Genomic DNA, 24,164 nt, shown 5'->3' on the forward strand with positions numbered 1-24,164 from the left:
ACATAATTTTTACATAGTTTAATGTATTATTATTAACAACAACTATATGTTGCTTTTCAGTTGTGAGATTTTGCATTTTAAATTCAGTTTACTGAAGTACTTTCAGGAAATTCCGAACAACCAAAGTTTTTCCCAGCAACTGTACATTTCCTCAAAAGTGGTGCCTTTTTGCCAAAACTACAAACGTCACAGTAAAGCGTTTTGGTTTTGTTTAAAGGACTGACAAAAGTCACATTTATCAAAAATATTAACTACTGGTGAAAGCATAAGTAAACTCTTTGTCTGTACAATTCCAGAAGTACCCAGGCTATTCATTGGTATGAATCCTTTTATTATGTTCATGCAAAAAACCACACTACATAACATCACTTAAAGGTACATGACACATAATTCTGTTGCGTATACATTAATACAAACATACAGTACATCTCCGCTTTCAAAGGATCTGACATTTGTGGTGTTCGCAACATCATAACCATGTTCAAACCCAACTTTACAGACCACAGACAATATGTAAAGGTTGACTTTCATTTGAGCTTAAGTGCACTCTTAAGGCTCACACAACCAGTCTTTCCAGTATCTACACATCCCACCTTTAACCTACTGACCTGTTGAGTTTTATGAATGACCTTACCTGCTCTACTTTAATTGCCTTATTGCCATTTATCTCAAAATGTTTGATTTTGAGATTTCCAAATCTTAAAATGAATTGTAAAACAGTTAAAAAATAACTACACAATAAGCATGCAAATAAATAATCTTGTGTACACTTTCATCATAAACTATGTAAACCAGAGGAATGACTATGTGGGAAGTTACATATTGTATGCGCCATAGTTATCTGACACAAACAGGAAATGAGATTTTCACAACATGTCCCATCATGTCACCTCCTGTAGAGGTGGAGTCCTGCGTGGGAGGTATGAGGTGGCATTTCACCTTCCTTTCACCCATTGGGCTGGAGACAACATTTGTAAGCAAAATAAATAAAAGCAGCTAAATCCAGTTCCTAAGCCATGAATCTTTCGCTAAAATATGAGATGAATCCTGCCTTGAAGGCAGGGCTTACCATCAACCCAGTGGTCATAGGTGCGTCACAGTAGAACTTAACGGAGAACATTTGTTTTCTAATCACATCGGCAGAAGCACATATGGAACAGTGTGTCCTGAGGCTCAAGCCACCACTAAGACCATAAATTACTCTCAGAGCAGCATTTACTACGTGAAAACAAAGCTCCAAATATTTGGCTTCGCAGAGAAGCACACGGTCATAATTGTAAGCATTTTAAAATTAAAGGTGTGGAGAATTTGACCACATGGTGACTTATAGATCATTTTAGAATAAAGTTCACAGAAAAAAAAGAAAAGACAGGAAACCGAATTACAAGAAATCCCATAATGGCTCTCATTTACAAATAGTTTCGTGTCCCTTGCCCATTGAGTGCTTTTGCTTATTAAATATTCTGGCTGATTTTATTAAATATTCTGGCTGATTTTATTAAATATTCTGGCTGATTTTATACGTTTTCAGTCACCAATTATAGTACAGAACTCTCAGATCAGCTAACACATTTTAACATATTAAAATCTGTTCCACAGAACTTCCCCAAAATGACTGCGAAACATACAAAAAATGTCTGTAGATTCTGTCCTTGATTCTGCATAACTTGAATTGAAATTTCCACATTTAGATCATTCCAAAAAACCTCAGAATTGTCCCACATCTACTTCAAAATAACCAACTAAACGTTGCTTTATTTGCCAAAATCTTAAAAAACAAAATCAAATGATGTTTCTCATTGAAGTCAGGGTTGATACCAGTGTTATTTTTTTATTATTTTAGTATCGGTGATATACTACTAACGTTTCTGAACATTTTAAATTTGATTAATTAGATACATTTTATTTTTTTAAATATTTGCATTCAGTTTCCATTTTTTATAATTCATTTCAGTTAATGAAAATTTAGTTTTTGGAGTTTATGACAATAACCCTGGCTTCTTCAAATCGATGTCCGACCACAAGCATCTTTCCACTTGTTTTTTTCAAGTAGGAATTGGGAAAATTCTAAGTCGCCTGGAATGCAACATAAAAATGGCCCTGTAATAAGGTCAATCCAGTTTTGTCTGATGAATCTGCTCACTGATTCTCATCAAGCCACAGTGGACCTATACCATCTCACATGTCGAGGCTTTTGCCTATAGATGTTTGCATAGCCATCCATTAGGTGAGTCACTTTGCAATGCTGGTATCTCGTTTCAGGAACTTCTTGTTCTCAATTTCATTGAGTGACAGGGACACCGAACAGCATGATGGGTTCTCTCGTCTCCGCAGAATGCTGTCTTTAATAGCCTCTTTTATGACCTACAAAACAAAAACAGAGTTGTGTAGAATGAAGACCAAAAACTGCCGTGAAGGTGTCTGAATCAGAGTTTGAAGGAGTAGAACTGACCTCAATGTTGTTGAGTGTGTTGAACTCCATGAGATCATGAAGCCTCTTGAAGGCCTGGTTGGAGTATTTGAAGTTGAAAGTAGAGTAGGGAGAGGCTGGATCGTCGAATATGTCGAAGTCTGCAAACTCTATATCCTTGTCTGAATCTCTAGGAACTCCTTCATGAAAACAGAAAAGAGAACTACGTATTAAATCTGACCATTTACAAAAAAAGTTCATATGATCAATTATACAAATTTGAATTAGTGACCTAGAAATAGTGCAGAATTTGATTCAGTTGACATCATAAACCGAAAGCTTCTCACCAAATCTCATTGATCAAAAATATAGCAAATATTTTTACAATTTAAAATAAATGGTATTATATATTATCTATTCAGTGTTATTATAGTTAACTAAAACTCAATCCATAAAATGTATTTTTCTGGGTTTCACTTTATTAAGTAACATTACACCTACAAGTCTACTCTCATTTGGTAGTAGAGAATTAGTAGACTGGTAGGTTACACTGTAAAATATTATCAATCAAAGAGTAAATCACAACATATGTTTTTACATTGTTTTAACTCATCAAAATGAGTTAAGCAATTTTCAACTTTTTTAAAAGTTATACAAGATACATCACATTTTTTTATAGTCAGTTTAACATAATTTAAGTTGAAATCACTTAAACATCCAAATTGATGCACTATTTTTTTTTTTTTACAATGTAGGGTAAGTTGACATGTATTTGCAAAGCTACTCAGTCAATAGAATGTCTGTTGGGGACCACCAAAATAAAGAGTAAGCAGATATTAAGCAGACAGTCTAATACTTATAGTCAACAGAATGTTCAAAAGGGACCATCAAAATAAAGTGTTACAATTAACTTATTTATTTATTTTTTTCAGCTAGATGCCATTTCACATTTCCATTTAGTTTAATCTGATGTGCTAAAATAACTGAAACTAGAACTGAAATACCAAAATGAACACTTTAGCCACAAAATTACAAAAACTTTAAAAGTAAAATGAAATTGAAAAATAAAAATAATAGAAAAAAATACAAATAAAAATAAAACCTATAATGATAAAAATGTATATTTTTGTAAAAAAAACAAAAAAAAAACCTTTTAGGATACTTTGATGAACAGATTGTTCAAAAGAACAGCAATTATTTTAAATATAAATCTTTTGGAACATTATAAATGTCTTTATTATTAATTTTGACCAATTGAATGCAACCTTGCTAAATTGAGGTATTAATTTCCTTGGTTCAAAAGTTTGGGGTCTTTAAAACAAAAGATTTTAGTTATGTGCACTGACAAATAATATACTGAAACAACGTTCTATGGTGTTTTCCTTGTTGACCTCAAACAAAACCAAACACCTAAACACAAAAAAATAAAAAAACAGCACAATATGCAGCACAATTTGCAAACAAATAACTGGTTCTTGTTTATGTATGCGTGACCCGTGTACCAGATTGGTCCGTTAGAGTGAACTGAACATTGGCGCCAAAGAGTCACACACGAATCGTACGGTAAAATAATCAGTCAGACAACTCAATACTTGAATCAGCCGGAATGACTCACCTGGGGCTTTAAAGTTCCGAAAGTTGATGTTGGCCAATACGAAATGAATGACGGTGGGGCAGTTCTTTTCTCCCTTATTGGGTTTGAACACATAGCACTCTTTTAGACCCTCTCGGTCAAATACTTTCGAATCGATCTTGGGGAACGGCAGCTTATTCATACGGGCCCATTTTTCAGCCAGCAATAATTCCTAACACAGACAAACAAAGACACAATTAGATGGCAGAGAAACATATACTAAAGTTGAAAAGTTTGAATTAAAGATTATTAAGATTATTAGTTATTAAGATTTATTTTTTAAATTGATACTTTAATTCAGCAAGCACATTTTATTTGATCAAAAAGGAAAGACATTTATAATTACATTTATAATATACATTTATAATAACAAAAATTATATTTCACATAAATGTTTTTTTAAAGTTTCATTTCATGATTCAACATTAATAATCTTGATCACCAAATCTGCATATTAGAATATTTTCTGAAGGGTCATGTGACTCTGGAGACTTTTGATCAAATAAATGCAGCCCTGGTGAGCATAAGAAACTTCCTTCAAAAATATTTCAAAAGTCTTGCCGACCTCAAACTTTTGGACGGTAGCGTACATGACCAAGACCCATTCTGCAATCTCAGAGCAACTGAGCTTAAAGGCAGAAACCATGAAACCAATAAAAGTTGAATTTCTCTGTCTACCTTACATTTACATTGTCAAATTTCTTAGTTTATCTGAACTGTGGTGCAAATCCACATTTGGATACATTTATAATTTTCTTTATATGTAGATGTCATGCACAAGCCTCATGGCAGACACTCACTTTAAACGGCGGGCTGGAGTCACTGGGCCTGGCTGAGAAGTCGAAGGAAATGATTAGGTCGACGCCTCTCTGAGGTCGCAGAATGAGAGGATAGGGAAGGTTAAAGGTCAGGCCGCTGTCCACCACATGGATTTTTTTACTCTTCACATCTAGGGGCTCATAGATTCGCTCAAACTCATCGGGATCTGCAGAAAAAAATTCATTTGAAAGTTACCATTGTGGTTTGTGGCTATAACCTATAAAGGAAGATTCCTCTTTTTTTGTGAAGATTCTATGTTGCACGTTTTGCAACAATGTCATCATTTATTCAACATTATTGTACAAATTCTTATAAGAGCTTATCTTTTTTTCTCACACCCAACTGTCAGCAGGAAGCTGCATGTGTGAGTCAGAGATGCATGCAGTGCTATTATTATCAGTAATTATCAAGCGAGACCCTGCCTTCACTGATCAGAATGACAAATGCATTTAGACGGCACTCAAAATGGTCTCAATTTATCATAATCAGTAATCTTGCACTGACATGCATGTGCCAAAGTAGCTTCCTGTTTGATGTGTTGAGGTATTTCTGTACATTTAACCTCTGGGAAAAAAGTTAATCTGCTGTGGGTGTGTTGGTATTTCTTAGATGTGTATTTCCTCCCACGCAGGCACCAGACAATGTTTGAAAACCCATCATCAAGTCCCGTGCCACCTGACCAGATTTAAGCCTATTGTTCCACCTACTGTCCGTCACACCCATTTCTTTTAACCGCATACTTCACAAGACCTGGTTAAGTAGAGGTTTTAGGCACTAAGAAAATCACAGAGTAAAATTCTGGCCCGTAACGTTGAGGGTTTAAAGAGATAGTTCACCAAAAATAAAATGTATCCTACAATTTACTCACCCTCAAGCCATCCTAGGTGTATATGACTTCTTTTTTCAGACAAACACAATCAGAGATATATTAAATAATTCTCTGGCTAATCCAAGCTTTATGAGGGTGGTAAATGAGACTTTGAATGATCAAAAAAGTGCATCTGTTCTAAAAAAAAACTTCACATGGCTCCAGGGGGTTAATACAGGCCTTCTGAAAGTCAAACACACCTAGGATGGATTGAGAATGAGTACATCATGGGATAAATTTCATTTTTGGGTGAACTTTCCCTTTAAATATTGCGATGGGTGATCCTTGAGTTTTCACTATTGAGCAATGTACTTTATGGTTGGTTGTACTGTGCATTGTGCTTTTTTAAAGGTGCCCCAGAATGAGTTGAAACAATGTAAAATTGTTCTCTGATATCTATAAAGAGGGTATACGACTTATTTAAGGGCAAAATTTGTCCAAATACAGTTTTACAGGTCCATTTACAACCCTAGAAATTGTCCCTAGGATGTAATGCTGTTTTTACCTTATTTGTCATGAATATCATGAATATTAATGTTGAGCTCTGCTCTGATTGGCTTATTTCAGCAGCTCACAGCAGTTCAGATGTTCAGCGAAGTCCTAAGTCCTGACAGAACACAGACCGAATGAATGACACTTTAAGCTGAACATCTCAAATGGAGATTGCTACAATGCAGCTTACTTGTTTATTGGTGTTTTCAGATCATCCGTCCACATGGTTGCCAAATTGGACGTTTAGGTAAAACACCAGCTAGTATACATGTTCTTTTCACAGAAAAGCTCTGATTAGGGGAAAATGACTGAAATCTGGCAAACACAAGCACGAACACTAGTACGCTCTGCTTTTAAACCAGTGCTTTTAGTTCAAGTTTTTATTTTTTAAACTACATTTTAGACTCGTCTGTTTTCGTCAAATATATTTTATAAAATAAGATATTACGTTAATCACAATGTAGTAGGCTACGCAGTGACTGTGATGTACTCTGAAATGCAAGCATGCAAAAACATCATACTTCAGTTCTCAAAAATATAAATATATATATTTTTTTACAAAATGAATAGAAGCCTTGTCAAATGACTCGTTTTAACTTATAAGGTGGAGAAGGTGACGCTAACTAGAAGGATCGAGTGAGCAATCTGTAAGCAACTAAAATAACGTAGACATACGTGCCTATGGTTGTATTTTGTTTTGTATGGTACTTTGAATTTCCTATTGTTACTGTACTAGCATCTTGCGTTATCTAAACAATGCTGTCTCTTTCAATTTAATCAGAAAATGTTTAGACAGTCAGTAAGTGGATAAATCACTATATAAATCACTATCTACAATATAGTTGGAATTGCCTCTTTCTTAAGTTTTAGACGCTGAGCGAAGCTTGCTTGATATTGTCCCAGGTTAGAAAAACTGTCCGCGGTGAAATGTGTCGAGCAAACAAACAATTTTGAATCAAATTGTTGCGGTATCCGATTATAATAAACATCAACCATTATCTGTGGGAAGGGTATGAAAAGTCCTCACATCCCCTGCACAGCCTGGAACACTATGTCCATGATCTGCCATTTCGCTATCCTCGCATGACACTTGTTTACCTGATGATCCGGCTGTGGAGTTTGCCTGACAATTAAGCTGACATGCAAATGTTGGGGGCGTACATATTAATGATCCCAGCGATTGTGTCACAGTTTGTATCATGTTGAGATTTGCGTATTTTTCCGTGGTGTTTTTCCATGCACAAGATTTACATAAGAAGGAGGAGGTCTTTGAGGCTCAAAATATGTGATATCCATGTACTGAACTCTTATCATTTCACTATGGCAAGGTTAATAAAATGTTTCATTCTAGAGCACCTTTAAATCAGTGTTTATCTCTCTCTTGCAATGCATATAATTTCAAGTCATGTTGTGTCGGTCTCTATTTGTCACACTGTTCAATAATAACTTTCTTGCTCACTGGGCCGTTTTAAAGCAATACTCTTTATAAAGTGCTTTGGATTTTGTACATCTAATATTATAAAAGATAAAGCTTCCAGATTTTATCCAATATTTAATGCCTTTTTTATCACAGTTTTTACTTATACAGTATAATAATGTTTGTATACATTAAAATAAATGGCTTTTCTATTTATAATAGCCTTTCTATTTTAGGAAGGGGGTCCTCACAAGGGAATCACCATATTTGGGCGTTCTTGGCATCAAAATGTTAGTAAATATGCATAGAAGTGGCATCTAAATGATTAATTAGTACCTGTAACAGCATCAACTTCTTCATCCACAGAGGTCTGGCTCATGAGGTTGCTGAAGGGAGAGAAGGGCAGGGAAGAGTTCAGATTGAGTCCCAGCATGAAATTGTGCACCTTTCCGGCACGGCCCTCACGTGTGGTGAACAGGGTGCTGTCCCCCATGATGGAGGTCAACATGCGCTGAACCCAGCTAGCCTGGGCATTACGCTGCCGCTCATCTTCTGCCTCTGCGGACTCTGTGCCTCCTGGAATAAAGAGAAACCCAGACAAACAATGAGTCTCTTGCTCCTTTTGGACAGATTTTTACCTACTATGCCAATATTTTTTTTACTGGACCAAACACTAAAAATTATTTTTGTAACATTTTATATGCATCAGAAAGATATACATATATAGATTTATATAACTTATAAAATTATATATAATTTATATAATATATTAGTTTTTTTGTTCTTGCAATAATAGCAGAAAGAAAATTAATGCAACTACAATCAATGATGTTATGAATACACTTTTATTGGAAAGTGATTGCATATGGTGCAAAACATTAGACAGTTAGATAATGGTACCTTGGTAACAAAAATTAAACACAGACAAAACAATAAACAGTTAGATAACGTTACCTTAATAAATAACTAAATAAATAAATAAATACCATAATAAAGGAAAAAAAACAGACAAAATGTTAGACTGTTAGATAATGTTACCTTGGTAACAATAAATAGATTGATTGAAAATAGATTGATATCGTTAAGCCCTGAATTGAACTGAGCATGTCTGTGAGAAAGTAAAAGTGAGCGAAGAGCTCTCTCACCTCTTTGAGTTTCCTCCTCATTATCTGCTGAATCATCACCCACAATGTGCTCCGGCTTAATTTGCTCTGACAAACAGAAGACACAAACCATGTTAACCACCCAAAGCCTCTTTTTTTCTCCCTGTCCTGAGTTAAACCTCACAAAAAGGCATTTAACAAACTTTTTGCAAAACGCTAAACACAATTCCCTACATTAGACGCATTATTCAAACTAACAGCTCATGTTTCATTTGGAAAACACTGCCATTTAAATGGCACACTCATTTACTGATTAATTACACACAATTATGTGGGTGAAAACACTTACAGTCTTGTTCAAAATAATAGCAGTACAATGTGACTAACCAGAATAATCAAGGTTTTTAGTATATTTTTTATTGCTACGTAGCAAACAAGTTACCAGTAGGTTCAGTAGATTCTCAGAAAACAAATGAGACCCAGCATTCATGATATGCACGCTCTTAAGGCTGTGCAATTGGGCAATTAGTTGAATTAGTTGAAAGGGGTGTGTTCAAAAAAATAGCAGTGTGGCATTCAATCACTGAGGTCATCAATTTTGTGAAGAAACAGGTGTGAATCAGGTGGCCCCTATTTAAGGATGAAGCCAACACTTGTTGAACATGCATTTGAAAGCTGAGGAAAATGGGTCGTTCAAGACATTGTTCAGAAGAACAGCGTACTTTGATTAAAAAGTTGATTAGAGGGGAAAACCTATAAAGAGGTGCAAAAAATGATAGGCTGTTCAGCTAAAATGATCTCCAATGCCTTAAAATGGAGAGCAAAACCAGAGAGACCGTGGAAGAAAACGGAAGACAACCATCAAAATGGATAGAAGAATAACCAGAATGGCAAAGGCTCAGCCAATGATCACCTCCAGGATGATCAAAGACAGTCTGGAGTTACCTGTAAGTACTGTGACAGTTAGAAGACGTCTGTGTGAAGCTAATCTATTTTCAAGAATCCCTCTGTTAAAAAAAAGGCATGTGCAAAAGAGGTTACAATTTGCCAAAGAACACAACAACTGGCCTAAAGAGAAATGGAGGAACATTTTGTGGACTGATGAGAGTAAAATTGTTCTTTTTGGGTCCAAGGGCCACAGGCAGTTTGTGAGACGACCCCCAAACTCTGAATTCAAGCCACAGTACACAGTGAAGACAGTGAAGCATGGAGGTGCAAGCATCATGATATGGGCATGTTTCTCCTACTATGGTGTTGGGCCTATTTATCGCATACCAGGGATCATGGATCAGTTTGCATATGTTAAAATACTTGAAGAGGTCATGTTGCCCTATGCTGAAGAGGACATGCCCTTGAAACGGTTGTTTCAACAAGACAATGACCCAAAACACACTAGTAAACGAGCAAAGTCTTGGTTCCAAACCAACAAAATTAATGTTATGGAGTGGCCAGCCCAATCTCCAGACCTTAATCCAATTGAGAACTTGTGGGGTGATATCAAAAATGCTGTTTCTGAAGCAAAACCAAGAAATGTGAATGAATTGTGGAATGTTGTTAAAGAATCATGGAGTGGAATAACAGCTGAGAGGTGCCACAAGTTGGTTGACTCCATGCCACACAGATGTCAAGCAGTTTTAAAAAACTGTGGTCATACAACTAAATATTAGTTTAGTGATTCACAGGATTGCAAAATCCCAGAAAAAAAAAATGTTTGTACAAAATAGTTTTGAGTTTGTACAGTCAAAGGTAGACACTGCTATTTTTTTGAACACACCCCTTTCAACTAATTACACAATTGCACAGCCTTAAGAGCGTGCATATCATGAATGCTGGGTCTTGTTTGTTTTCTGACAATCTACTGAACCTACTGGTAACTTGTTTGCCACGTAGCAATAAAAAATATACTAAAAACCTTGATTATTCTGGTTAGTCACATTGTACTGCTATTATTTTGAACAAGACTGTATACATAATTTGTTCACTTAGAAATCAAAACTCAATGTTTTGAGAAAGAAATCATTTTTAACCCCCTTGCATTTCTGTTTAAAGGTGCCCTAGAATGAGCTGAAACAATATGTTAAATTGTTCTCTGATATCTACATAGAGGGTATGTGGCTTATTTAAGGGCAACATTTGTCCATATACAGTTTTACAGGTCCATTTACAACCCTTGAAATTGTCCCTAGGATGTAATGCTCGGTTTTGTCCTTATTTGGAAGGGTCATGAATATTAATGTTGAGCTCTGCTCTGATTGGCTTATTTCAGCAGCTCACAGCAGTTCAGTTGTTCAGCGAAGCGGCTCGTGAGTCCTAACAGAACACAGACCGACTGAATGACACTTTAAGCTGAACATCTCAAATGGAGATTGCTAAAATACAGCTTACTTGTTTATAGGTGTTTTCAGATCATCCGTGCGTGCACGCACGTTTAGGTTAAACACCGGTTAGTATACATGTTCTTTTCACAGAAAAGCTGATTGGGGAATTTAAATTACTGCAACCGCAAGCACGAACAGTAGTACGCTCTGCTTTTCCCCCAACAAAACCAAAACCAGTGCTTTTAGTTCATGTTTTAATTTTTTAAGCTACATCTTAGACTCGCCTTTTTTCGTCAACGATATTGCATGTTTATATATATCGTTAATCACAATGTAGGCTATGCAGTGACTGTGATGCACTCTGAAATACAAGCATGCAAAAACATCATACTTCAGTTCTCAAAAATATAAATATACATTTTTTACAAAATTAATAGAAGCCTTGTCAAATGACTCGTTTTAACTTATAAGGTGGAGAAGGTGACGTTAGCTAGAAGGATCGAGTGAGCGATCGGAAAGCAACTAAAATAACGTAGACATACGTGCCTATGGTTGTATTTTGTAATACAAAATAATATTAACCCTTGTCATTAGACACACTTTTTAGTTTTGTATGGTACTTGAGTTTCCTATTTTTACTGTACTAGCATTTTGCGTTATCTAGATATGCTGTCATACTAATGCTGTCTCTTTCAATTTAATTAGAAATTGTTTAGACAGTCAGTAAGTTGATAAATCACTATATACTGCTTGCAGGAATATAGCTGGAATTGCCCCTTTCTTCAGTTTAAGACGCTGAACGAAGCCTGCTTGATATTGTCCCAGGTTAGAAAAACTGTCCGCTGTGAAATGGGCCGAGCAAACGAGCAATTTTTCGCATGATGCTTGTTTACCTGATGATCCGGCTGCGTAGTTCCACCTGACAATGAACATGGGGTGACATGCAAATGTAGGGGGTGTACATACACATGATCCCAGCGATTACATCACAGTTGGTGTTATGTTAAGATTTGCCTATTTTTCCGTGGGGTTTTTTATGCACGAGATTTACATATGAAGGAGGAGGCAATGGTGTTTGAAACTCACAGTATGTGATGTCCATGTACTGAACTCTTATTTTTTCACTATGGCAAGGTTAATTTATTATTAATTTACAAAATGGAAAAATTGATTCTGTTACAGATTTTAAATATCTTGGATTGGTTTTAGATTCTCAGCTTACATTTAAAAAACATATAAAGAAAATTTCAAGAACAATACAAAGTAACCTTAAGTGTTTTAAATTAATTAGAAATTACATCCCAAACCAGGCAGCACTGTTGTACATGCACGCTATGGTATTTTCTCATATATCATATTGCGTAACAGCATGGGCACAGGCTGCTCCTACTGTAATTAAAAGTTTAGGTTCATTATATAATCGTGCAATTAAAATCATGGACAAAAAACCGATTCGATATCATCACTGTGCTATTCTTAAAAAATATAATTTAATGAGTTTTGATAGTTTTATTAATTTTAGTTTTCTTAAATTATTGTATAAATGTTTTAATCATTTAACGCCTGAACCGTTAAGTAAATATGTGGAGAAACTGAACAACAGCAGAGTTACGAGAAGTAATACACACCATGATTGTAAAATTCCATACTGCAGGACTAGTTTTGGTCAGACAGCTTTTTCTGTTAGAAGCTCTAAACTCTGGAATTTATTGCCACCTGATATAAAAACTATTCCTGATTTTAAAATGTTTTCTTCCAGACTTAAGACATGGTTAAAGATAAATCAGACTTGTACTCACTTATAATATCATGATTATATTTTGTATGTTTGGAAGTTATAGAGTATAATTGTTTGAGTTTTATTAATGTATGAATCAGTTTTTAGATACTTTTTTGTATTTATTGTATTTGATTGTATAAAGGCCCTTCTAGGGACAAGTGTTGCAAATTAGCCTTTGGCTATATACACTGTGATACAGACATCAGATTGTTTAGTTTAAATGATCTATGTTGGTGGTATCTGTCCCTATCAAATAAATTATTAAATAAAAAAAATAAAAAATAATTAAATTGTTCATTCTAGGGTACCTTTAAAGTGCAAATGTAACCAGTCCTACTTGACCCGCTACAGATTCACATGGGGGTCTCTGTCGTAGGAGTTGGGCGTGCTAACAAGGACACTAGAAAAAACTGCAGCCGCTGACGTCAATTGCTAGTTTGTCTCTTGAGGACAGGGAAGTGAGATTTAGACTCGCAGCTCTTACTGTCTGCATTCATTACACACAACCTCCTAAACCTCATACCCAACCAGGTCATGGCACCCAACGTATATACAGTCCTACACGATTGGCTCAGAGCGGGAATCAAACCGGTGTATAAGGTGGGCTTGCTAACAAGGACACTTAGTAAAGTCTGGTTTACATTCACAGCTCTACATTGACTGGCCTACATCCATTACATAAATAAACATAATTGATCACTTTTTAATTTTGTTAAATTACGTTTTGAGAAATACATTTTTCACCCTTGCACCCTTGCACCCTTGCACCGCCACTGTGGCTAGTGGTTTTCCGAATTAGCCACTCAGCATTTTTACTGGCACAATTTTCACATCGATACCACGGAGAAAAACTATCATATAGATATATTTAATACTATCTAACAATTTGGCAGCATGTTTATTAGGCTGCTATCACTTTAAGACCAGACAAACAGACCCACTATACTCATACACGTGCTTTTTCTTTCTCAACTGTTTACGTTCATTTAAACCATTTAAACGGACTGTGTTTTCGTGAATCCTTGCAAAGACCGGCATTTTGAATTTAATTTGACTGTTTAAGCACAAAAAGCAGAGAAAAAGAACTCAGTTTAGTACTGAGATGAGACTATGTGAGCGCACTTTGGGTGTAAGTACAAAATCTGCGGGAGCGAGAAAGTGTAGCTGGTAATGTGTATCTATTTTGCGGAAAATTAGTATTTGAAGCATTATTTCAGTATCATTGTTTCAGTATTCAGATATGATATCTATATTTTTAACAACACTACAATGCAGTTTATTATTTCAGATGCCTTTTTTAAAAGACTACTATTGATATTGAATGTATATATTATATATAAAATTCAAAAAAGCGCCTAGTAGGAGTGACTACGTTACACGGCACTGCTGAAATCCCCTGCATTTGGCAGGTGTTTATGTCAAGCCCTGTTTAATAGTTTTTGTGTAGAGTTACAATTTTTAGAAGAGTTAAAATAGCTTTGAATTAAGTGTTTGTTTCTGCAAGACGTGTGAGGTTTTGTATGTGGTGTGTGTGTTTTGTGGTTTTATTTGTGTAGTTTCGAGAAATAGAGCCATAGTTTCAGAAATAGTAAGCAATTTAAAAAAAACTGTAATAGCCAACTGTATACAAAAACAAATAGCACATTTGTGCTACAACTTGTAATTGTAAATGTATATCATGATAGTGTTTGTTGTGCTGAATTAATAACTTTTGTATAATGATAATAATAACAGTAATGAAAATATGATGGAAAATAAAGTCTCAGTGCAAAACAATATATAACAGCCCGAAAGTCTTAAAATGTCATGAACTTGAACATACTGAACAAATCTTTAGTGTTAAATTTTGCTTTACTTCAACTTTGAATATTTGTAGGGGTTTTGACCTGAGGTCACACACCACAATAGTGTACACATCAGTGCGTTAATCTTATCATTTCCACACCAACACTGTGCACTCATGTGTGCCAACTGTACGTTTGCACTAGAAGAACTAGTAATGGCACATTTTAGTATGTTACAAGGATACAAACTTGAAGATATGATAACAATATAATTTGTCCTACATCTATGTTCTCCTGAAATATGGTGCAATTTGTCCCTTTCATCAAGTTCCTTGCCTCTGTTAGCCAGAAGAGTAAGAGCAACAATCTTACTCACCCAGCTCCTCTTCCATTGTGCTACTGCTGGTAGTCTCCTTCACCCCCAGAACCCGGTTAAAGAGAATGGAGAAAGCACTCCCCCATACACCTGCAGCACACACACTTACATCAAACACTTCATACACCACAGCAAACAATACCTGGAACTGGTAAACGGGTTATGATGGATTATATATTCTGATGTATAGCTCATACTCAAACTCTTTAACTAATGGGTCCTCCACACTGTGCAATTTTTCAAAATCATTTGCGAATGCTGCTTGTCAGACAGTACGAACATGATCCCCGAGGTAAGCCAAGTCACACTGTAAGATTTCAGTTGTCATTAATGTCAGACTGTACGATAGTCAAGGCGCGCTAAAAACGGACGCACACAAGAAAACCCGTCCGGAGTTTTATATCATCAATCAATGATGTGTATAGGTGACTGAGCTGCATTACATGTGGGACTGAAATGGTGGCTACAAAGAAATCTTTAGCTCTTGTTTCGGTCATAGTTTGTCTTGAAAAACCGAGATATTTGAAGGTTTTCGTAGGAAAAGTCCCACTGCAGGATTGTGCGGCAAATTTTCTGACACTGTGATCAAATTTTATCTTCTGGCAATTCTGGCAGTGTCATTAATCGGCTGCCGGTGAACATGTCAAATTAACGATCAAAGACTTCAGATTTTAGCCTAGGATCAGAGGAATCTTTTAGGATTTGCAAAATTTGTCTCAGACGGCCAAATCGGGGCCAAAATAGCACAGTGTGCACCCGGCTTAACAAAGAGTGCAAGATGCTTGTGCAAGATTAGAGCTCGATTCAGCATAAGATAACATTTATATAAAGCTGCTCATAGTGAGAATAAAGAATGCAGAACATGATTATATCTCAGTATTTTTTAGCCTTTTGATGACATACATTTGAGTATTTATGGGTTCACTTTGAATAGATTTTTGTTTTTAATCAGAGGAACCATAATTTCAACTAAACAGCTGCTGGTTCGAAGTCATTCAAAATCTTTACGTGAGAACTAAAATCAAATCAAGACACAAAATTCACAAAATGAACATAAAGATGAATGACATGTAATCCTTTTCACTTATATCAATTATTGTAACAAACTTTATACATTAATTCATACATTACAGTAGACTGTTGAATGTCAAAAACATTCAAAAATCTACTGACCCAAACTCATGAACTGTAATGTATTTAAATAAAGTTTGTTATGGTCACTTTTTATGCACATTTATTTGATCTAAAAAGCAGTAAAAAAAAGAGTAATATTGTTAAATATTATTACAATTTAAATTAAATGTAACGCCAAAGCAGAATTTTTCGCATCATTATTACTCCAGCCTTCAGAAATTATTTAATAGGGTGCTTTAGAAACATTTCGTGTTTTTCATCATTCATCAATTATCATAAATTTCTCATCTTTTCATCAATTGTTGTAGAATAAAAGTATTAATATCTTTTTCTTTTTTTTAACCGACTGACTCCAAACATATGAACAGTACAGTGTACTTTTTTAAAACTAAAATATATTTTATTTTTAATTATATAAAATGCTATGTAGAAACTTCTGTTTTTAGTGATGCAAACAAATCATCAAATACTAAATGTATTTATTGGTTCAGCCGGTTCACTGAACTGATCGTTTGAACAGATTTTTTAAATTAAAGCTGCAGTCCGTAACTTTTTGCGCTCTAGCAGTTAATAAACAGAACTGCACGTGTCTTGCGGACGGTGACATTGCAGCCGGAGCTACTTCTCTCTGTTTATATCTATGGCGAGTCACGCAGGGGTTGTGCTCCTCCGCAGCGGTACATACCAGTCTGGTCTGAAATAGTCCCAATATAAACACTTATTATAAGTGTACCATAATGATTCAGGGTAAGACAAAAACATGGTTTAGAAAATGGATTCATGTTGTACATTGTCATTGTATAATATTTGTAAATCTTGAACACAAAAAAGTTACGGACAGCAGCTTTAAAGTTTTAATCAGAGATGCTATTATAACATCCGTCTTAATGCTGTCATACACTGTAATCCAATGTTGCTTAATTCATATGAGGGATATTCTACATATCGGATAGGAAGTATGAGTAATTGTAAAGTACATGAGTGACTGTACAGTGTGTCCAGTGACACTATAGATAATTAAGGGGTCTGAATGAGCCAATACTTCTGTTGAAATTCAAAGCAGTCCCAGTCTTACCCATGAGGAAATGTAAGGGGTTTTCCTCATACTGTTTCACAACACTGCCCATGAAGAACTTGCTTCCAAACAGCCCTGGAGACATGAAGGTGCCGTATTTGGCCATGCCAATTTCATACGGGGTGAACTCCACCCAGTCTGATTGAAACAGGAAAACACACCAAATACTAAGTGAAGATGACATGCAAAGACATTGCAAAATATTACATTGCACTACTAAAATAATAATATATGACTCAAGTCCACTCAAGTGCAAAGAATAACGCACATTAAGTGACTCGCTTAACAAATACTTCCACTTTGACCATCACCTGCTTAGTCATATGCTCTGATCCCATTCAACAGAAAACCACCAACCCACACAGTGACTAGTGTCTAAAAATAGTGTCTACACCTGTGTGGGAGGAGCTGTGGACTTTCTTCACTGTGGGTCAATCATTAGGCCCCATAACAAATATTTGCATGTTTTCCACTGTATTAAGCAAATATAAGCAAATCGATAGTGCTCAGCTTTCATGGAGACCAGGAGCAGGTGTCAAACAAATTTTGACTATTTTGTTTTGTTAAGTATTGACAGTCTTTTCTCATGTAATTTTGATAATAATTATACATTCACAAAGCAATTAATAAAATGTCCCATTTGTCCAAAATACCAATGATTTTCTGGTATTTGTAGCCCATTTAATGTGAACTGTCTTCTTACCAGCAAACATGAGCTCAGAGACATCAGGTTTGACGTGCAGACAGGTGAAGAGAGGCATTGGGCTCTGACCTTCATTAATTTTTCCCTGCAAGGCGCTCAGTTTAGTGTCCATTCTCTGTGTGAAACACACAAAAACACACAAAGTTTAAACTTTTTTCTTTAGGTGTTCAGAGCATCTGTCGAGGTAAGTCAAATAATTGTAACTTTCTTACATAGGTTTCTCTAAAAGGTTGGTACCAAGAGTGTATTATAATCAGGGTTTCTGTAGGTTATGAAGGTAACTTTTTAATACATTTAAAAAAACATTTTTAAGTAGCCTTTAAATCTAGATGCACCCTAGCGGCTAGTGTTGTCTAGCAACTCTCTATAGACTTGTGAGCTGGAGAAAAACAAACTCTGGTCAGGCCAATCACATCATGTATAGAGTCGAGTATAGAGTAGATCAATATTAACATAATGACGGCAGAGTTGCAGAGGTTCCATGTGCTTCTTGTAAACAAAGAAGCTGGCGAACGGCAGTCTTTCGAATCGGCTTTGGCTGCGAGTCTGGAAGACTTGGAGTTAAGCTTTTCTTTTTAGAAATAAACAAACGGCACTGAAATCATTCTTAAGAAGGGAAGATGTGTTCGGAGTTTTGCCGACTGGATACGACGAAAGTTTAATCATCAACTAGCTCTGCTTCACGTTACTCTGGTTGGTTGTAGCGCTATCCAACTGCGTGCAGAGGGAGTTTGAAAGACAACCATTTATCCCGGCCCTCAACCATGGTAAAAAATGTCAGGATTTTTTAGATTAGAAAGTTGAAAAGAACAGCATTTATTTGAAATAAAATCTTTTGGAACCTTATAAATGTTTTGAATTTGATCAATTTTATGTGTCCTTGCTTATTAAAAAAAGTATTTATTTATTTCTTCTTTAAGAAAAAAAACCCTCACTGACCCCAAAGTTTTGAACGGTAGTGTACATTAGTGCCTTCTTATATTGAGAAGTATCTTCCTGATTTACAGGGACAATCCTCACCCAAAGGAGAGGGTCCATTTGCATTGGGATGCATAATAGAGAGACAACAAACAAAGGAGTCTTTGTACTTGAACAGTGTATAAATAGAGTACAGTGCCGCTCTTGTCAGTCCTACTGCAGTAAGAACTCTCAATAAACCAGTTTGTATTCTTGCACACAGTATCTCACCCCTGGAATAAGAGTCTCTCCTATCAACATCCCAAAGATGTCAGTGAAGGTGACAGGCTGTCCAGCTGATTTCTTCTTCCACAGTGCTTTAACGTAGCGGTTGACATTTTGGGGCAGGAGCAGTTTGAGTGGGTTATTGCTGACCCTGCTCATCAGCTCCTTATTGATATCCGCTGGGCCTTTCGCAGGAAACTCAGGGTGCGAGTACAGCATGGACATATACCTGTGCAAATATAACCAATATGGACATTCATGAGATTTTTATCACTTCTGATGTGCCCGCTATGCAGCTGTTTAAGTTTTTGGAATGGTTTTTAAATGGTTGTAAGCAAGTCTATGGGATTTGTGCACCTGTTTTAAAGCAAAAAAAAAAAAAGTTAAAATTTGACTTTTACTGACCACGTTGATCCAGAAAGTCCTGCCATGTATGTTGCACAGTCAAGCACTCCAGATTCATACAGAGCCTTCATCACACCAGAGAAGCCCACCATTGCACGGAAACCCCCTCCAGAGCCCACTATGGCGATAGAGGGAACCTAAGCACAAATAACACAGCAATCACACAGGATCTCTAACACTAGCCACTCAATATTTTGTAGTATATGTAACCCCTCCTGTTCGAACCGCCCACTCCAAGTGGGACTCGAACCCAGGCCCACCGGCATGAGAGTTGGACGCTCTAACAAGGAGGCTAAAGGTTGCAACCTCTAGCATCAGTCACTAGAGCGTCTCTTGAGGTCAGAGGAGAGAGGTTTACTCGCACAGCAACTACTAGCTGGCCACTGTTACACTCACCCCCCTAAACATCACTCTATCCGGGTCACAGCACCAATGTAAGCCCTCCGGACGCTCTAACAAGGAGGCTAAAGGCTGCAACCTCTAGTAGCTAGAGCGTCACTTGAGGTCAGAGGAGTGAGGTTTACTTGGACAGCAACTGTTACATATAGCATGGTTCATAAAGTAGTTTGTGTGCTTTTTGACTTTACCTCTCTTGGAGAGGCTGGAAGGAAGCGGGGGTTTTCCATTTTGAGAAGCTTCTTGATGCTGAGCATAACTCTGTCTCTGCGCGTCTTCATGAAAAGCTTTTCCTGATCACACAGTGCCATGCTAAAGCGCAAGTCTGTGGACGAACTGTACAAAAATTCACTTTCAATCCCTCATTCATTATTTGATAAACCATTAAAATAAGTAAATATAGACCAGCGCAAAGGGGACAAAAGGGAACTCAGATATCCACTACGTGCAGAAATCAACATTTCTTCATACATACCACACTTCTAGGAACAAGTCGAGGAACACTTTGGTCGTCTATAGAAAAATCAGGGAATAATAATAAACAACAAGACACTTAAAATTACTAACCATGATACTAAAGTTATAATTCACAACAGGCTAAAGATGTAAACCAAATTTATGTTTGGGCTTTTACCTTGCCGATGGAGAGGGTCACTCGCTCTGTCTGTCCCACTTTGAGCTTTGTGAGGGAATATTTAGCTGTGCCCAGAGTTTCATCCATTACATAATTAGCATCCATCAGTGTCATCTAAATAAAACAGCATTCAAACAGCATTATAACATACAGTAGTGCTGATGTATTTTCTAATACTTCTTAACTGCAATACAATAATCATCTTCGGAACACAAATTAAGATCTTTTTGGTCTTTCGTTCTCTCCATAGATAGAGGACTACGCAACGGACATTTTGATACTTCAAAAAGTTCATAAAGAGATTATAAAACTAATCCACGTGAATTAAAGATGTATGCACAGGAAAAAAGCAAATATTATGAGGAAGATATATATTTTGCAGTGCATGCAAACCTTTTTAAGACCTTAACTTTTGCAAGGGTGAATTAAGACTTTTTAAAAACCTTTTAAGAGCCAAAGACAAAAACAACTAGTACATTCTGCAAAAATTCTCATTTTGTGCTAGACTGAGTTTGCTTGAAAAAGCATGAAGACGACAAAAATAACGACAAAATATTTGGGTGCTGTCTTTCAAGAAAGAACTATATATATATATATAGCAAACCCCCTAGTCTGGGTTTGCTGTGTGTTTTAGTTTTTTGCTATGTTTTTCATTGATTTGGTTATGTGTTACACTTACGGGCAGTGGCTCAGTGGTTCATGTAGGTTGTCTACAAACCGAAAGGTTGGTGGGTCAATCCCCGGTTCCACCTGACCAAGTGTCGAGGTGTTCATGAGCAAGACACCTAACCCCAGCTGCTCCCGACGAGCTGGATGGCGCCTGACATGGCTAACATCGCTGTCGGTGTATGAATGGGTGAATGCGAGGCAAAATGTAAAGCGCTTTGGATTGCCATAGGGTCTGTTAAAAGCGCTATATAAATGCAGTCCATTTTACTGTTTATTTAGTTTCACCTAGCACCAAATTGTCAGTGTTTGTGTTCCTGCCCTGCCCAATCCCGCCTCCTCTGCCTGTCTCTAGTCAGCTAAGTGAGATGTCTGAAATTTTCCACTTTGGCCAGAAGGTCCGTTTTTGAAATTGATGTCCTAAATTGTACAAGAAATATTTTTGTTAAACTCTGCCTGCACTGCCCTCCTTCTGCTCCTACTTGCTCCACCCATCTGCGTGGATTCGCCTTCAGTTTCGTGTTCGCTAGTCCAGCCTTGGAGTGTCGACCTACTAGCTCCGCCTAGAAGCTGCAGGCCCATAACTCCACCGTGGCATGTCGAGCCGTCAGCTCCACCTTGGCTCCACCTGGGACTGTCGACTCCCTGTGACTCAACTGGGCTTCCTCGTCCCTCTGGCTCTGCCTTGATCAGTCATAGCTCTCCCTATGCTATGGACTTCCAGGACTTCAACTGCACTTCATCCCTCCATCTCTTCGGCTCTGGCAGGCTCCTTCTTTCCTTCAGCTTTCGCCTTGGTCCTCAGTTGCTCTGACTTCGTCTCAGTTCTCTGGACCCTGGCTCCACCTCGTTTGCTCATTGCTGCATCTCCACCCAGCCCCTCAGGACTTCTGTCACCCAGTCCCTTAAACTCATTCTGCTTCATCTCAGCCAGTTATTCTCTAGTTTCCAGCTGCTAAGCCTCTACCAAGCTACCTGCCTATATATAGCCTAGATTTTTTTTTAAATATATAATCAGCCATCATGGATTCCAAAAGAAAACCAAACTGGCAGGAGAAAGAAGCGATCGCTACTGATTGCTGAATTAGTCGAACAGCGTTTTTTAAATATTATAAAGCCCAACATTAACCAGCGCTGAAAAAGATGATGCCTGCTCTGTCCAAACGATACCGTTTGATTAACTGTTTGTCGTCAAACATTTCGAACACATTCTCCATCACTTGAAAGAGTTACGCACATCTCTGTCTCCTCAGTGCCATCACAAGCCCCTACTGGCAACTCCTAACCACTTGAGAGACCTCTCGAGCGGTCTTAAATAACTGGGAGAGTAGGAGTGATACTTAGCTTTAAGAAATTTGATAACTTGCTTTTATACTTACGTTTGAAAGTAGGAGCACTTTGCGAAGTTTGATAAATATGGGCCCAGATCTCACCATCACTGGGTCTGTCTGTGATTACATGAAGGTTTCTAGGTTTCTTCAAATGTCTTGGAGACCTTCCCACAGTTCTTCTGGATTTAATCTGTCAGTTTTTTCTGTTTCTTCATGTAATCACAGATAGACTCAATGATGGTGACATTAGATCTCCATTTGGAGCATACTGGCTGTTGTCAGACTCCTTGTGCATAAAACAAATCTCCCCGGTTTATTCCAATTAGTGGCAAAAGGAATATATTTCCAACTGACACATTACCGCAGAATATATAAATAACTGGTTTGAAGACATTTTGTGTAAACAATCATATGACTAATACTCAGTACTCTATATAAAGGAATTTATAGTAAGAATTTCACCTCCAAAACATTATGTTGATTGGGATCCAATATAAAGTCAAATGTTTCATCCCACTTCGGGTTAATGTCATTATTTATGTGCCGTGTTCGTTTTCTTGACTCTGGTGTGGTTGGAATTGACAGTTCTACATAAGGGTCCGGGGTGTCCACTGTGAACAAACACACAATCACTCAAGAATAAATGCTCATTTGAGGATTTCTTCAAATAGCAAGAAGACCATATAAACATATACTCACATAAATCACCAAATGCCCCTTTAGTCACATTTTCAGCTTTCACCACAATCACTTTCAATCTATGAGAATACTGATGCTCAACCTGCACATTTAAAAGAACCACATTAGCAGGGATTTAGAGTGGCAAAGGCATCCATGTAGGATATAAAGGAAGCTGATTTAACTACTGAAGTAGGAAATGGACAACAGGTGATTCCCAAACAGTATTATGGCTAAGCAGAAGGTGTCTCTCTAATGTCTTAATTTCAACATTTTGTCACATGCAAATGAATCCAACCACTTTAAAGTTTTACATTTCTAACTTTCTTAAGAGTCTAAATGTTAAAGCACATTGATAACAACCACAAATAAATTTACATGTATAAATGTTAACATTAGTGACAGTAAATGAACCCTGACCTAAAGCCTTTGTTATGCATGTTAATGTCTACTTTAAACGTTTCTCGTTGACATTGATGCTTTCAACTTAAAGAGTAACTTACTATGATGTACTGATAGGGGTCTATGGACGACATTCTGACAGCAATTTGATGGTCAGGCACTTTATTTCAAGACAGTCCGGAAAACAACTGTCAAATAAGACAATACAAAAAGAGGAAGAACAAACACACAAGAGGTTGAAACATGACACTGCATTGTCGAATAACATTGAGTTCAACGTCTTGAGACCCAACAGTTCACACTCAGTTTAGAAGAAAGTATGATAAACTGTTGAAACAGTATCATGTTGCATAAGTCGTGGAAACTCAAAGTTTTACGATTGTAGCCTACAGAGAAATGAAACATGCAAGAACTTACCATAACTGCTGGTGGTAAAGTGATGTTGGATCCTCTCCGATAGAAAATTCATTTCAGGAAGCCGAGAGGAATACTCATTACTGGGCGGACTAAAGTGTCGTGAAAATGAATCATTCATATGATTCAAAGGATTCGATCGAA

At 36.8% G+C, this 24,164-nt stretch overlaps 1 protein-coding gene across 1 annotated transcript; it reads right to left on the reverse strand.

The window, feature by feature from the left end:
* Positions 1 to 320: 320 nt before the first annotated feature.
* pla2g4aa (phospholipase A2, group IVAa (cytosolic, calcium-dependent)) lies at positions 321 to 24,164 on the reverse strand. The gene is made up of 18 exons (XM_067453925.1): positions 24,024 to 24,164; positions 23,708 to 23,794; positions 23,226 to 23,307; positions 22,989 to 23,137; positions 20,530 to 20,643; positions 20,371 to 20,408; positions 20,087 to 20,231; positions 19,500 to 19,636; positions 19,101 to 19,323; positions 17,913 to 18,027; positions 17,210 to 17,347; positions 15,001 to 15,090; positions 8,785 to 8,850; positions 7,976 to 8,215; positions 4,844 to 5,028; positions 4,026 to 4,215; positions 2,453 to 2,610; positions 321 to 2,364 (listed from the first exon to the last, which is right to left on the reverse strand). Exons 2-18 carry the CDS (start codon positions 23,738 to 23,740, stop codon positions 2,233 to 2,235), a joined length of 2,235 nt encoding a protein of 744 aa, XP_067310026.1. The 5' UTR covers positions 23,741 to 23,794; positions 24,024 to 24,164; the 3' UTR covers positions 321 to 2,232.

Source organism: Pseudorasbora parva, chromosome 9, assembly GCF_024679245.1.
Source record: "Pseudorasbora parva isolate DD20220531a chromosome 9, ASM2467924v1, whole genome shotgun sequence".
Taxonomy (NCBI): Eukaryota; Metazoa; Chordata; class Actinopteri; order Cypriniformes; family Gobionidae; genus Pseudorasbora; species Pseudorasbora parva.

Bases quoted from the DNA above. Each gene is read 5' to 3' on its own strand.
- pla2g4aa (XM_067453925.1), bottom strand. From the start codon at position 23,740: ATGTCGTCCATAGACCCCTATCAGTACATCATA. The intron at 20,644-22,988 runs GTGAAATTCTTA...TGTTTTATTTAG, and splicing joins ATCAACATAATGTTTTGGAG to ATGACACTGATGGATGCTAA. The intron at 4,216-4,843 runs GTGAGTGTCTGC...TGTCTGTGTTAG, and splicing joins ACTCCAGCCCGCCGTTTAAA to GAATTATTGCTGGCTGAAAA.